General features: G+C 38.1%; 1 protein-coding gene across 1 annotated transcript in view; it reads left to right on the top strand.

The window, feature by feature from the left end:
* The first annotated feature begins 109 nt into the window (after nt 1-109).
* FBXO33 (F-box protein 33) overlaps nt 110-16,798 on the top strand; it is a 34,324-nt gene continuing 17,635 nt past the window's right edge. Inside the window, exon 1 of the mRNA XM_028165488.2 lies at nt 110-879. Coding sequence (XP_028021289.2) covers nt 272-879 — 608 coding nt within the window. The 5' untranslated portion in view covers nt 110-271. The remainder of the gene's footprint in view (nt 880-16,798) is intronic.

Genomic DNA, 16,798 nt, shown 5'->3' with positions numbered 1-16,798 from the left:
ACCACTGCTCTGCCTCCGCCTCCAGGCGCGGGGAGGGCTGCCGTTTCCTTACAATAAATCCTGCCGCTTCCGGGCCCCTAACCAGTCCAAGCGAGGGTTTTGAAGTTCCTGAGTGTGCAGGCCTCGGATGCGCATGAGTAGAGTTTGAGAGGCCAGAGCCTGGCTATCTGGAGGCCACCCCCGCAGAGGCCATTCCCCCTCTCCGCAACTTGTGCTGCACTTGGTTCCGCCGAGACCCACAACGGTTCCGCCCCCTTCTTCCTTGTCATTGATGTTGTTGTTCTTGTCAGTGCCGCAGCCCCGACCGCCGGGAGCCCGAACCCGAGCCGGGCCCGCCCGGGTGGCGCGGTGGCGGCGGCAGCGGCTGCGGCTGCAGCAGCTGCGACGGCTGCGGGGGCTGCTCCGGGGACTGCGGGGGCGGCCGAGGACCGGCAGCCGGCGGCGGGGCCGAATGGCTCTGTGCGGGCAAGCGGCAGGCGCCGCGTCGCTGCCCAGCGAGCTAATCGTGCACATCTTCTCCTTCCTGTCCGCGTCCGACCGGTTACGGGCCTCGGCCTCCTGTTCGCACTGGCGCGAGTGCCTCTTCTACCCGGCTCTGTGGCCCCAGCTCCGTATCTGCCTCCGCGTCTCGCCCTCGGAGCAGCCACGGCTCGAATTCCTCATGCGCAAGTGCGGCTGGTTCGTGCGAGAGCTGCGCGTTGAATTCGCCGCGGAGAATTACCTGAGCGGCGGAGGCGGCCCGGGCGATGGAGGCCGCGTCGACACCGGGACTGGCGGGGAGGAAGTCGAAGCCCTGCAGCTCTCAACCCGTTGGCTGGAAGTGCTACGCACCTACTTAGAGCTGGTGCTGTGCGTGCTGGTCAGCATCCGGAACAACAGGTAGGCTCTTCGCGGCCCCTGTGTTCAACCTTCTCTCCCCGCTCCTCCTCTCCCGGGACGCAGGGTCGCCTCCTTCCTCACATCTCGAAACAGAATCAGTGCGGATACGCCCCGCCCGCCTCAGCGTTGCTCTTTTCAGTGACTGGGGGTGTCAGTTCTAATCCGGCGATTCCTTTGAGGTGGGAGGGCGTAACGGGACTCATCATAATACTTTATAAACAGTGAAGGACTTAGTGTTTATCAGACAGCACTCCTGGCGCCTTCCAGGCACTGTCTCATCCATCCTTTCGGTAGCAGTGGTATGGAGTTGACAGGCGCCGTCATTCTTCATTTTACGGGTGGGAGAGCTGAAGCTTGGAGGGTGAGGCCCAGAGTGAGTCTTGGGAGAAACAAACCATAATCCGGTTTTTTTGTTTCTGAACCTATCCATTCAGAATAGTTCGTGGTGGGGGAAGGAGTAGGTATGCTACTGGTTTCTCATAGTTACAAGACTCTCCTTGCAAGAAATCTTTGACAGCCATTTCCTTACCGGGAATAGTTTTGATTGACTAGGCCAGGCACAAAGAGTAGGAGGAGTGTTTGTTGAAGGGATTGGGGAACAGCCTGATCATCAGGATTGGAAGTCCCTCCCCTTTGCACCTCCAGACTCAGCTTATCCCCAGTGATTCACCTAAAAGTAGCACAGTACAGCTTGGTGTTTGCGTGTGTTTGGGGAACTGGCCGGTGTCTGCAAAGAGTAAGCCCTAACGGTAGTGGTTTTGCATCAAGACTTTACTGTAATTCTGGGGCTAACTTCCTGTTCTGGCCCATTGTCCTAATCAGTATTTTCCATTATTTATCTACCGCCCTCTCCAAAATCCTATTAATGTAGATTTTCTGTATCTGGATACTCTAACTAACCTTGCAATTTAAACTATGAGGTAGAGGAAAGCTCAAAAGTTCAAAAAAGGAACAACTTAGCAATAATAGTTTAGCAATTTGCAAGTACTTTCACATTCACTATCTTATTTGATCCTTTCAATGACCCTGTGAATTAGTTGGGACAGCTATTATTATCCCTATTTTATAGAAAGGAAACTGAAGCAAGTGATGTGCACATTGTCATACAGCACTGTTTTTCTCTAAGAGCAGTGTTGTTCCTTTTGCAATAAATACATTATGTTGAACAGGATGGAGTGAAGGTCCTGGTTTAATGCTAGGTAAGATAGATAGATATGTATTCTTAACTCTGTGTTTGAATCACAAGGGTGGGAGATAAGCATATAGCTCCAAGTTGTATCTGGAGCATGGCTTCATCATTCCAGTGGGCTGTGTATTTCCCCAGCTTTTCACACCAAGCCATTTCATTTCGTTACTTTGATTTTATGTGGCAAAAGAGGCTGTTCAAGGCTGTAAGTTGGTCTTGATCAGGTTAGAGACTCTTTGTCAGAGTTGAATGTATGGTTCGAGGCCCAAGTGACCTAGAAGTTAGAAAGATTCAGTCAGTGAGCACTTACTACCGATGAGACCAATGTGGGGGGGGGGTGGTTTGAATTCAGCAAGTATCAATTAGATTTTTCTTGAGATCAGATAGCAGTTCTGAGCAGCCATCTAAAAATGCGTGTCTTTTGTCCAAGTAAGAACAAGTCTTGCAAAGTGCCTGGTTCCTTTTAAGTGTTTTAATAACTGGATGGATAAAGGTTATATAGGCAAAATAGTGGTACATCACACCTTTGCTTTTTCTCTCCCTCCCTTCCTCACCCCTACCACTTTTTTTTCTGCTGTATTGAGGTACAATTGACAAAGTGTACCTACCCCTTTTATTAGCATCCCAATCTACTTGTCTCTAAGACTAGCCTATAAATAATCTTTATATATTTGGTAAGAAGTTGATCTCAACTTTATTTTTGAAAATATCTTGAGATACTCTAGTAATATTGGAAGTATTAATATGGATGTTAAAAACTTAAAGGAAACTAGTTTTATTTAAACAAATTTGAAAATGTTTTAAACCAAGTTGTTTTTTTGGTAACTCTGATAAAGCCTATTCTTATTTCATTCCATAATCATTTAAACATCAGACTCAGGTTCAATGAAGACTCAAACAACCATTTTGTAGATAGAAAAGGGGGATATGAAACCTACCAAGTCACAAGCTTTATGTTGCCAGGCTTTGTGTTGAATTTCTTTAAATAATTCATACAATTCAGACTGTTATTTTGTTGTATTCAGTTATTTTCATGTCTTTGAAGAAAAGAACTAAAACCATAACCTTGAATTGTGGGAACTTTTCAAGGGTACTGTTCTGAGAGGATAATTGGCATTTTGTTTTGCTTGATTCCTGGGTTTCATATACACACGTACTCTCAAGAGTGACTGTAGCCACCTTACCAATATCTTAGGTGTTCGGAACAACTGATGAGTATCAAAGAGGTACAAAAATGCCTCGCAGAGGGTAAAATACAGTCCTCTACCTTCAGAGCTCACTTCTCTACAGGGGGCTAGGATACCTACCTTCTTGATCAACAGTAAAAGCAGACATAAAATAAGTACTCATTTAACTGTATTAGAGGTTAAATCGGCTGAGTTTCTTCTATAATTGTTCTACAGGAAATTGTACTTAGTTCAAAACAACAAATTTAATTTACTTTTTTTTTTTAAATTGAAGTATAGCTGATTTTTTTTTAATTTATTTATTTATTTTTGGCCGTGTTTGGTCTTCGTTTCTGTGCGAGGGCTTTCTCTAGTTGCGGCAAGCGGGGGCCACTCTTCATCGCGGTCCGCGGGCCTCTCACTATCGCGGCCTCTCTTGTTGCGGAGCACAGGCTCCAGACGCGCAGGCTCAGCAGTTGCGGCTCACGGGCCCAGCCGCTCTGCAGCATGCGGGATCTTCCCAGACCAGGGCTCGAACCCCTGTACTCTGCGTTGGCAGGCAGATTCCCAACCACTGCGTCACCAGGGAAGCCCAAAACAACAAATTTAATTATGCATTTTTAGAATTTAACCTGTCAAGTTGAGTACTGCCTATTAAAATGCTGTTATTTCAGACTCCTTAGGAAAAATGAGACTTCATGGACAATAAGATTTATGATAATAATAGCTAATAGACTCAGTCACTAAAAATACTTATTCTTAAACAGTAGGCATAGCTACGTTGTCATCATCTGGTTTATGCTTTCCTGGACTATATAAATATTTTGCATAAACCTTTTTTGGATAAAATACTATTTGGGGGGCAGTACTTTTTTAAAAGATGCAGGTTAGAGAGATTTTGTATAAGGGTGATTTTCTTGTTACAACTCTAACTACATGTATCTAGATTGACCAGTTTTATGACTATGCCTGCTTATATCCCCTCTTGGTAGTAGAAAGTCTATTAATAATTCTTAGATTTGGTTTGCTGATTTGGCACCTGCAGTGAGTGAGAGTCTTCTTACCTTTGTATTGTTTTTTCAACATCAGTCTACTAAGACCCAACAGCTGATAAGGCAATTTAAAAATACATCTTAAAATACATTAAAAATTCTTTGGACGTTTCATATTACTACCTAAGAAGGTAGGAAATGTCTTGAAGGTATTATCTCCAGCAACCCTGAACCTTATTTTTCTTGAAATACTTTTCCCCATCATGGGGTAATAAATACATGTGATAATAACATTTCACTTTTGAGAGCTTAACTTTTATTATTTGCTTTAAAAAGCCCATTTACAGAATATGTATACTAAAACATATTGGGATTCTGACCCGTCCTCGCGCCCCGAGAGATGGTTGCCTTTAGAGAAGAGATACCATACCCAACAGACTCCTTACCTTAAAACTGACAAATTTAAAGTGGCTCCATGGGGATAGCTTCAAGGTCATTGAGAAGGAAGGAGACTAAACTGCTGAAGAAACTAATCTCCTCTGAGGGCTGCTGAGAGGAATTAGGGCTCTCTTTAGTCCATAGGTCCATTCTTACCATGACTGAGAACTGATAGAGGATAGGAAGATAAAACTCAACAAAAGATTGTCAAAGTAAAATATTTTTTATGTGTTAAAAGAAGCTGTTGAGCAGCTTTTGAATGAAGGGATTAAATTATTTCCATTTTAATGTGTTAGTTCTGAGGCAGCCTTGGAAGAGTTCACCCAATTTGATCAATTTATGTATGGCCTAAGATGATAGTTATAAAAAAGTCTGGGTTTTTTTCCCTCCAAATATTGAGAGCTTACTATGTGCCAGAGCAGTGAAGACAAGCTCCCTGTTTCCATGGATTCAACATTCCAGAGGGAAAAGATAGGCAGAAACAAGTAAACAAAGATTATTTCGGTTGTGAAAGTAAGAGAAAATCTGAAAATAAAAGAGGACTATGTAATAGTGACTAGGTGGCAACATGAGATAGAGTGGTGAGGGAAAAACCTCTTCTGAAAAGGACATTTGAGCTGCAGCCTGAACGACAAGAGTCACCTATCTGAAGATCTGAGAAAATAGCATTCCAAGCAGAAATAAACAGCACCAAGGCCTTAGGCCAGACAAATTTTGGGCCTGTTGGAGCAATAGGAAAGAAAGTATGGCAGGACCATGTGAAGTGTGAAAAGTGGTGTCACAGTGAGCTCTGAGATGTAGCAGGAGGAAGGAATGGTGCTGGTTAGGTGGGCTTGTGGAATAAAGTTTGGACTATATCCTAAGAATAGAAGAAGTCATTGAAAAAATTTTAAGGACAAGTGTAAGGTGATCTAATTTGCATTTTAAGACAATCACTGGTTGCTGTGTAATGAATGAATTCTAAGAATGAACAGAGAGGAAGCAGGGAGACTAAAGGGAAGCTGTTGCAATAATCTAGGCAAGAGATGATGGTAGCCTGGAGTATGGTGGAGGAAAAGAAGATTTTAAAAAGTGAATGGATTTGGAATATATTTTGGAAGTAGAGCCAAGAAGACTTGCTGCTGGGATGTAGATAGAGGAAGGGAAGAATCAAATATTTTTCATCATTTCTCTGTAAAACTCACTCAGTTTTCTTGTCCTTAGTACTGTTAAGATTATCTTTTAATAATATGTTAAATAACAATTTTAAATGTCAGTCTTATTTAAATAAACCTTTTTTTAATAACATCTGGGATTTGAGGATGATGATAATTCTTAGATGGTAATTGAGTAAGTGAATTTGTAAAGCAAATTCTGGGAAATTACTTTTAATTAATGGATCCTAAGAAAGCTAATAAGGAATACTGTTATAGCCCCGTGACTTATTTCTGGAATCTCTAAAGCTGTGCCACTAGCCACATATAGCTATTTAAATTTTAATTACTTGAATAAAATTAAAGATTCAGTTAGTTGTACTTGCCACATTTCAGGTGCTCCATAGCCATGTGTGGCTAGTGGCTACCATTTTGGACAGCATAGAACAGAGCATTTCCAGCATGGCAGAAAGTTCTATTGGACAGCACTTCTCCAAAGTGTTTGTTTTCTTTGTTTGATTTGGCTGTTGTCATTCATTAACGTTTCTGAGAGGAGGAAATATGTTATCAAAAAGTGTTATGTGACTGTAAACACATTTGATATTGAACATAGACTAAGAAAATTAGAAGTGATCTGAAAGAAGTTCATGCAATGATGTAGATTATTTTAGCTTTTATCAGTTTAGAAAAGGAAAAAATTGCATTCTTTGAGCTCCTTTACATCATTGAGAAAGACTTCAACCGTTTTAAGTGCATCTTTTTAAAGTACCAAGTTCTTACGTATTCTCCTTTTCTATAGTTAATTAAACTTAGCTGTATTAACTCTAATTTAAGGTGGCTGTGTTTCACATTTTTACACTGATACTACTTATTACATCAAATAAATAATTTTGGATCCTCTGAAATGAAAGGAAACATACTGGAGTTTCTGCCACGGATAAAGTTTGCCAATTCTGAACCACAGAAGAGAGAAAAGGTCTTCATGACCAAGACATCAGAAGCCTTTGGGTCTCAGTTGTCCTAAACAGTCCAATGGAAATCCCAGAGAGAGATGAAGAGTTTTCAGCACTCTGCAGTTAGACCTTGAGGAATATTTCTTAAGCTCATAGGATGTTAATATTGTTTTCAAAGAATTGCCCAATCTAACACATTGAATCTATATGTTGTAGGTTTTTGTAAAAGGCTGTCAAAAATTGTGTTGGTTGTTTGATTCATAGGGAAATTCTTACACTAGAAAGAGGATAAGATATCTCTTTCCAGTGATTTTTTTTTTAATTTTTATTGGAGTTTAGTTGATTTACAATGTTGTGTTAGTTTCAGGTATACAGCAAAGTGAATCAGTTATACATATACATATATCCACTCTTTTTTAGATTCTTTTTCCCATATAGGCCATTACAGAGTATTGAGTAGAGTTCCCTGTGCTATACAGTAGGTCTTTATTAGTTATCTATTTTACTGAATATATATAGTAGTGTGTATATGTCAATTCCAGTCTTACAATTTATCCCTGCCCCCCGCAATCCCCTGGTAACCATAAGTTTGTTTTCTGCATCTGTAACTCTATATCTGTTTTGTAGATAAGTTCATTTGTACCCTTATTTTTTAGATTCCACATATAAGCAATATCATATGAAATTTATATATATATATTGAAGTTGTGTGTGTGTTTTTATTTCTTTTTAAAATTTTTTTATTGAAGTATAGTTGGTTTATAATACTGTTAGTTTCAGGTGTGCAGCAAAGTGATTCACTTGTATATTTTTTCAGATTATTTTCCGTTATAGGTTATTATAAGATATTGAATATAGTTCCCTGTGCTGTACAGTAAATCCTTGTTGCCTATCTATTTTATGTATAGTAGTTTGTATCTGTTAATCCCATACCCCTAATTTATCCCTCCCCGCCTCCTTTTCCCCTTTGGTAACCATAAGTTTGTTTTCTATGTCTGTGAGTCTGTTTCTGTTTTATACATAGATACATTTATATAATTTTTTAGATTCCACATGTAAGTGATAACATATAATATTTATCTTTCTCTGTCTGAATTACTTAGTATGATATTCTCTAGGTCCATCCATGTTGCTGCAAATGGCAGTATTTCATTCTTTTCTATGGATGAGTAATATTCCATTGTGTATGTATGCCACATCTTCTTAAACCAGTCATCTGTTGATGGGCACTTGGGTTGTTTCCATGTCTTGGCTTTTGTAAATAGTGCTGCTATGAACATTGAGGTGCTGGTATCTTTCCAAAGTGGAGTTTTCACTTTTCCACACATATGGCTAAGAGTGAGATTGCTGGATCATATGGTAGATCTATTTTTAGTTTTTTAAGGAACCTCCCATACTGTTCTCCATAGTGGCTGTACCAATTTACATTCCCACCAACAGTGCAGGAGGGTTCCCTTTTCTCCATACCCTCTCCAGCATTTATTGTTTGTAGACTTTTTGATGATGGCCATTCTGACTGGTGTGAGGTGATAATCTCATTGTAGTTTTGATTTGCATTTCCCTAATAATTAGTGATGTTGAACATCTTTTCATGTGCCTCTTGGCCACCTGGATGTCTTCTTAGGTCTAAGAAGACCTCTACCAAACTGTCTGTTTAGGTCTTCTACCGAACTGTCTGTTTAGGTCTTCTGCCCATCTTTTGATTGTGTTGTTTGTTTTTTTGATATTGAGTTGTATGAGCTGTTTGTGTATTTTGGAGATTAACCCCTCGTCAATCACATCGTTTACAAATATTTTCTCCCATTCCACAGTTTGTCTTTTGGTTTTGTTGATGGTTTCCTTTGCTATGCAAAAGCTTTTAATTTGATTAGGTCCCATTTGTTTATTTTTGCTTTTATTTCTTTGCCTTGGGAGACTGATCTGAGAAAATATTGCTACAGTTTATGTCTGAGAATATTTTGCCTATGTTCTCTTCTAAGAGTTTTATGGTGTCATGTCTTATACTTATGTCTTTAAACCATTTTGAGTTTATTTTTGTGTATGGTGTGAGGGAGTGTTCTGACTTCATTGATTTACATGTAGCTGTCCAGCTTTCCCAACACCACTTGTTGAAGAGTCTATCTTTTCTCCACTGTATATTCTTGCCTCCTTTGTCGTAGATTAATTGACCATAGGTGCGTGGGTTTATTTCTGGGCTCTCTATTCTGTTCCATTGATCTATATGTCTGTTTTTGTGTCACTACCATTGTGTTTTGATTACTGTAGCTTTGTGGTATTGTCTGAAGTCTGGAAGGGTTATCCCTCCAGCTTTGTTCTGTTTCCTCAGGATTGCTTTGGCCATTCTGGGTCTTCTGTAGTTCCATAAAAATTTTAGGATTATTTGTTCTAGTTCTGTGAAAAATGTCATGGGTATTTTGATAGAAATCACATTAAATCTGTAGATTGCTTTGGATAGTGTGGCCATTTTAACAATATTAAGTCTTCCAACCCAAGAGCATGAGATACCTTTCCATTTCTTTTAAGCAACTTCAGTTTCCTTTATCAGTGTTTTGTAGTTTTCAGTGTGTTAAGTCTTTCACCTCCTTGATAAGGCTTATTCCTAGATTTTTTTTCTGTCACAATTTTAAATGGGATTTTTTTTTGACTTTCTCTTTCTGATATTTCATTGTTTGTGTAAAGAAATGCAACAGATTTCTGTATATTAATTTTGTATCCTGCTACCTTGATGAATTCACTTATTCTGATAGTTCTTGTATGGACACTTTAGGGTTCTCTATGTAGAGTATCTTGTCACCTGCAAATAGTGACAGTTTTACCTCTTCTCTTCCAATTTGGATACCTTTTGTTTCTTTTTCCTGTCTGACTTCTGTCACTAAGACTTCTAGTACAATATTAAATAGAAATGGTGAGAGTGGGCATCCTTGTCTTATTCTTGAATTTAGCGGAAAGACTTTCAGCTTTTCTCTGTCGAGTATTATGTTAGCTGTGGGTTTGTTGTAAATGGCGTTTATTATGTTGAGATATGTTCCCTGTATACCCATTTTGGTGAGAGTTTTTATCATGAGTGTGTGTTGAATTTTGTCAAATGCTTTTTCTGCATCTATTGAGATGATCATGTAGTTTTTGTCTTTCCTTTTGTTTATGTGGTGTATCACGTTGATAGATGTGCATACGTTGAACCATCCTTGTGACCCTGGAATGAATCCAGCTTGATCATGGTGTATGATCCTTTTTATGTATTGTTGGATTTGGTTTGCTAAATTTTTTTGAGAATTTTTGCATCTATATTCATCAAAGATACTGGCCTGTAATCTTTTTTAGTAGTGTCTTTGTCTGGTTTTGGTATCAGGTTGATGGTGGCCTCATAGAATGAACTTGGGAGTGTTCCCTCCCTTCAATCTTGTGAAATAGTTTGAGAAGGATAGGTATAAGTTCTTATTTGTATGTTTGGCAGAATTCTCCAGTGAAGCTGTCTGGTCCTGGACTTTTGTTTGCAGGGAGGTTTTTTTTTATTACAGGTTCTATGTTCACTTTTAGTGATCAGTCTGTTCAAATTATGTTTCTTCTTGACTCAATTTTGGTGGGCTGTGTGTTTCTAGAAACTTATCCATTTCTTCTAGGTTGTCCAATTTTTTAAGTTGTATGTTTTTCATACAACTTAAGTATGTATATTAATATACTATGTGTATAAAAACTATGGTTGAAAAGATAAGCGCAAATCACAGGTCTTGAGAAGAGAATTTTCACTTTTCTGAGCAAATATGTTATTTTAGAGGTATTCCTAGTGTATAATGTACCTGAAGACTGATCTACACTATAAATCCGTGATGTGTGAGGTATAGATAAAAAGCTCCTAGTTTTTGTCATGAATTAAGGTAAATAAACTATTCAACATATTTATTGAATGCCAGGCCTTGTTCTAGTGACTGGGGATACAGCATTAATTAAAAAGCCATGCCATCATAGAGCTTATTCTAGTGGGAAAACAAGACAAATAAATAAAATATGTAGTATCACAGTTGGTAATACATGCTATGACACAAAATGAACCAGTGAAGGGAGATGGGAATGTTGGAGGTGGGAAGGAATGTTGCTGTGTAAAATGGGGAATTTAAGGAAGGTTTTAACTGCTGAAGTAGTATTTGAAGGAACGGAGGGACTAAGCCATGTGTGTCTCTCTCTCTCTCTGGAAAGTGATTCCTGGGAGAAGTAGCAGTAAGTGGAGGAGTGGCTCTGCAGTGGGACTATGACTGGCATGGTTAAGTAAAACAGCATAGAACCAATGAGATGTAGAAAAGGTCAGCAAAGTAAGAGGGAGAGGTGATATGGAAATCAGTAGGCCTTTATTGGGCTTTTATAAAGACTTTGACTCTAAGTGACATGAGGAGCCATGAAAGGGTTTTGCGACAAGGAGTGACATGATCTAATAGTTCAAAAGGAATATCCTAGCTGCTTTTTTGGGAATAGTTTCTAGCAGGACAAGGGTAGAAGCAATGAGCTGGTTATGAGGCTATTGCAGTAACCCAGACAAGACATGATGGTGGCATGGACCAGGGTGGGAGCAGTGGAAGTGATAAGTAGTCTTATTCTGTATTTATTTTTATCTGGAGGCCTTCTAGAAGTAGAATGTAAGTATAAAAAATTAGATACAATTGCTCAGCTAACATTACAGTGCTCTTTTAATTGCTACTCCCTAAATATATCTATAAAGATATTTCCTTTGGCTGTTTTTATTCATTTTGTGTTTAAAAAAAAAAAGAGAGAGAGAAAAAGAAAGGAAATACCTAGGCTTTGGACACAGTTTATTTTCTGAAAGCATGGCTTATCTTTGATATTTAGCTCCTTTACCACCAAATACTTTCAAGCAGTGCCCAGTTCATATAGGCCTTACGTAAATTAGAATCAGTTTGTTGAATTTCCCCAGAAACTTCCTGGCCTTCTTTACTGCAGTCATTTGGATTTTTTTTTTTTCTCCTCTTCTCGTCCCTCAGTTTCCTGCTTCATGTGAAACCATTACTCCTTGGAATTTGCCTAAGTCTGGCCCACATATGGGCTGTGGGTTCAAGATGGTAGGACTAAGTGGAAAAGAATAAGCAAGTGGTACTCTGCACAAGGCTTCTTCCCTTCCTTTGTCCCAAATCACTGGTCTTATCACTGTTAATGCTAGGTCAGGTAAATCTGTTTTTCTATCCAAAAACTCATCATGTGTACTCTTCTATTACATCTCTTAAGTGGACAAGGAAAAAGCAGGAAACAGGGGCCACACTTGAGCTACCTTTTAACCTGGTTTGTTACTCAGATGTTGCTGGTAACTTCCAAAAAGGATCTCATTCTTAGAAACCTCAAAAAAGCAACTTTGGTTCAAGGCAAAGAAGAAAGGCTTCACCTGAGGCAAGAGACTTTTATCTTCTGTATCTTAGATCCACCTTCTCAAGCCACACAACTTCTCCGTACCAAAGTCCTAGTAGAGTCACCACCATGTTCATGGGGCTGGGTAAGGCCCAGTCATATTGCCAGTACTGCAGAGAGCTGAGTGGATGTGTTCTTGATGGTCCTTAAAATCCTAAACTAGTTCTCCCAGAGAAACGGCAGTATTGAACAACCATATGAGGTAGGCAGCAGTATTATCTCTATTCTAAGGATGGTGAAACTGAGACACAGAGTAGTTAAGGGAGCTTGCCAATTACACAATTAGAGAAATGACTGCCTTTTTTTTCTAATACTTTAATGAAATTTTTGAACACATGCAAAAACTAGACAATGAACCTATCACCCAGATTCAGTATTTAAAGATTTTTGCCACGTTTGCTTTCTTTTATCTGTACTGAAGTATTAGAAAGGAAATCCAAGATATAGATGTCATTTTACACTGCACACTTCAATATAAAATTCTGAAAATTATGGACATTTTTATATATAACCACAGTGGCATTAATACACTTAACAAAGTTGTCGATAATTCTTTAGTCTCACCTGACTTTTCTTTAATTAGTCTTTTTAAAACCTTTATTTCCACTCCAAGAGTCTAAACTCATAGACATTTGTAACTTAATCACAATAACTTTTCATGTAATTGGCACATAATTCATATTTTGATAATTGAATGAGCAAAAAGTAGGAGAGCAGTCTGTAGAGTAAGTTTCTAAATTATAAGTACGTAACAATCTGACTTCACTCTGTATCCAGAACTGATGACTTTTAAAAATAGGATTAGGGCTTCCCTGGTGATGCAGTGGTTAAGAATCCGCCTGCCAATGCAGGGGACACAGGTTCGAGCCCTGGTCCGGGAAGATCCCACATGCCACGGAGCAACTAAGCCTGTGTGCCACAACTACTGAGCCTGCACTCTAGAGCCCATGAGCCACAACTACTGAGCCCACGTGCCACAACTACTGAAGCCCACGTGCCTATAACCCGTGCTCCACAACAAGAGAAGCCACCACAATGAGAAGCCCACACACCACAACGAAGAGTAGCCCCCGCTCACCGCAACTAGAGAAAGCCTGCGCACAGCAACAAAGACCCAACACAGCCGAAAATAAATAAATAAATAAATAAATATTTTTAAAAAATAAAAATAGGATTAAAGAAGAATGCAATTAGGTTGAAGAAATTCATTCTCTTTTTGCAATAGTATTAGATTGATTATCAAACACTGTTTATGATTTTGTGCTCTTTCACAGCACATCTTAGGATTTGCAAAGGGACTATTAAGTAGGTTGTATCCTATTAATATTACCATAGGAACAGAGCTAAGTTAAATTGAAGAATTAAGATGAAAGAAAATATTTCTAACCAACTGAACTGTTTTCCCAGTGTGTTTTTGTTACCTGCCTTTTGAGCAAAGGCATGTTGTGGACATTGTGCAGGAAAGAACTCAGTATTGTATACCTGGAACTAAAACAGAGATCTTCCAGACAGTCTCCTTATATTAACTTGTTAAATTTTACTAACATGCAGGTCGTTAATTTTTTTGTTAATGATTTTGATGTGAATTAAGCTCTTATGAAGGTGAAAGCTATGTAAAGCTAATCTAAAGTAAAAATTCACCAGAGGTAATTCTAGTAAAATGTGAAACATCCTTTTACAGAATTGGAATAATAATATATATGTGGTTTTGAATAAACCTTTAGCCAGACTCATCAAGAAAAATCTCAAACAATCTAAACTTGCACCCAAAGAAACTAGAAAAAGAAGAAAAAACAAAACCTAAAGTTAGTAAAAGGAAAGAAATAATAAAGGTCAGAGCAGAAATAAATGAAATAGAGACTGAAAAAACAATATAAAAGATCAATGAAACTAAGAGCTGGTTCTTTGAAAAGATAAATAAAATTGATAAACCTTTAGCTAGACTCAGCAAGAAAAAAGAGAGAGGGCCCAAATCAATAAAATCAGAAATGAAAAAGGAGACGTTACAACCAAACACTACAGAAATACAAGGATCCTAAGAGATTACTACAAACAACTATACACCAACAAAGTGGACAAGCTAGAAGAAAAGGAAAAATTCCTAGATATGTGCACTCTCCCAAGATTGAACCAGGAAGAAACAGAAAATATGAACAGACCAATGACTAGTAATGAAACTGAATTTCATTTTTTTAAAAAACTGCCAATAAACAAAAGTCCAGGACCGGATGGCTTCACGGCTGAATTCTACCAAACGTTTAGAAAAGAGTTAACACCTATGCTCTCAAACTGTTCCAAAAAATTGCAGAGGAAGGAACACTTCCAAACCCATTCTCTGAGGCCAGCAGTATCCTGATACCAAAGTCAGAAAAAGACACCACCCTGATACCAAAACCAGAAAATGACACCACAAGAAAAGAAAATTACAGGCCACAGTAATTTTCAAATTTCTCTGTTGATCACTGATCAACATAGATGCAAAAGTCCTCAACAAAATATTAGCAAACTGAATTCAACAATACATTAAAAGGATCATACACCATGATCAAGTGGGATTTATCCTAGGAATGCAAGAATGGTTCATTATCCATATATCAATCAATGTGATACAACACATTAACAAATTGAAGAATAAAAATCGTGTGATCATCTCAATAGATGCAGAAAATGCTTTTGACAAAATTTAACATCCATTTATAGTAAAAAAAACTCTCCACAAAGTGGGTGTAGAAGGAACATAATAAAGACCATATATGACAAGCCCACAGCTTATCATCAGACAATGAAAAGCTGAAAGCATTTCCTCTAAGATCAGGAATAAGACAAGGACGCCTACTCTCACCACTTTTATTCAGCATAATATTCAAAGTCCTAGCCACAGCGGTCAGACAAGGAAAAGAAATGAAAGGAATCCAAGCTGGAAAAGAAGAAGTAAAACTGTCACTGTTTGCAGATGACATGATACTATATATAGAAAATCCTAAAGACACCACCAAAACCTATTAGAACTCATCAATGAATTCAGTAAAGTTGCAGGATACAAAATTAATGTGTAGAAATATGTTGCTTTTTTATATACCAACAATGAACTATCAGAAAGTGAAATAAAGAGAACAATCCCATTTACCATCACATCAGAAAAAATGAAGTAACTAGGAATAAATCTAACTAAGGAGGTGAAAGACCTGTATTCCAAAATCTATAAGACATTGATGAAAAACATTGAAAAATGACACAAATAGAAAAATATACCATGCTCATAGATTGGAAGAATCAGTATTGTTACCATGCTACCCAAAGCAATTTACAGATTCAGTGCAATCATTATCAAAATACCAATTACATTTTTCACAGAACTAGAATAAATAGTTCTAAAATTTGTATGGAAACACAAAAGACAATGGATAGCCGAGGCATTCTTGAGAAAGAAGAACAAAGCTGGAAGTATCACACGCTTTGATTTCAAACTATACTACAAAGCTACAGTACTCAAAACAGTATGGTACTGGTACAAAAACAGACACATAGATCAATGGAACAAAACAGAAAGCTCATAAATGAGCCCACACTTATATTATCAACTAACTTACAACAAAGAAGCTAAGAATATACAATGGGAAGACGTATAAAGACAGCCTCTTCAGTGTTGGGAAAACTGGACAGCTACATGCAAAAGAATCAAACTGAACTATTTTTTCACACCATATACAAAAGTAAACTGAAAATGGATTAAAGACTTAAATGTAAGACCTGAAACCATAAAAAGTCTAGAAGAAAACATAGTATGCTCTTTGATATCAATCTTAGCAATATTTTTTTTGCATATGTTTCCTCAGGCAAGGGAAACAAAAGCAGAAATAAACAAATTGGACTACATCAAACTAAAAAGCTTTTGCACAGCGAAGGAAACTATCAACAAAACAAAAAGGCTGCCAACTAAATAGGAGAAGATATTCACAAATGAGATAATCCCATATGGGGTTAATATCCAAAATATACAAAGAAGTCATAAAACTCAACATCAGAAAAACAAACAACCCAATTATAAAATGGGCAGAGGAGCAGAACAGACATTTTTCCAAAGAAGACGTACAGATGACCAACAGGTACCTGAACAATGTTCAACGTCACTAATCATCAGGTAAATGCAAATCAAAACCACAATGAGATATCACCTCACACTTGTCAAAATGGCTCTTATCAAAAAGGCAACAATAACAAATATTGGCGAGGATATGGAGAAAAGGGAACCCTCCATGCACTGTTGGTGGGATTGTAAATTGATGGGGCCACTATGGAAAACAGTATGGAGGTTCCTCAAAAAATTAAAAATAGAACTATGATACGATCCAGCAGTTTCATCCCTGGGTAACATGGTAAAGAAAAAAAATTTTAAGGGTATTGTATATATGTTATATACATATATATGTGTGTATATATGACAACTTATTTTAAAGTTTATAAGAAGAAGCAAAAGATCTAGAATAGCCAAGACAATATTGAAGGAGAAGAACAAAGTCAGAGGACTGAGACTACCTGACTTGAAGACTTACTGTAAACTATACTAATCAAAACTGTGGAATTGACGAAAAGTCTAGATAAATAGGTGGAACAGAATAGAGAGCCCAGAAATAGACACACA

The sequence above is a fragment of the Balaenoptera acutorostrata genome, chromosome 3, assembly GCF_949987535.1.
Source record: "Balaenoptera acutorostrata chromosome 3, mBalAcu1.1, whole genome shotgun sequence".
Classification (NCBI taxonomy): domain Eukaryota; kingdom Metazoa; phylum Chordata; class Mammalia; order Artiodactyla; family Balaenopteridae; genus Balaenoptera; species Balaenoptera acutorostrata.
This window is presented reverse-complemented; position numbering and strand designations above follow the sequence as displayed.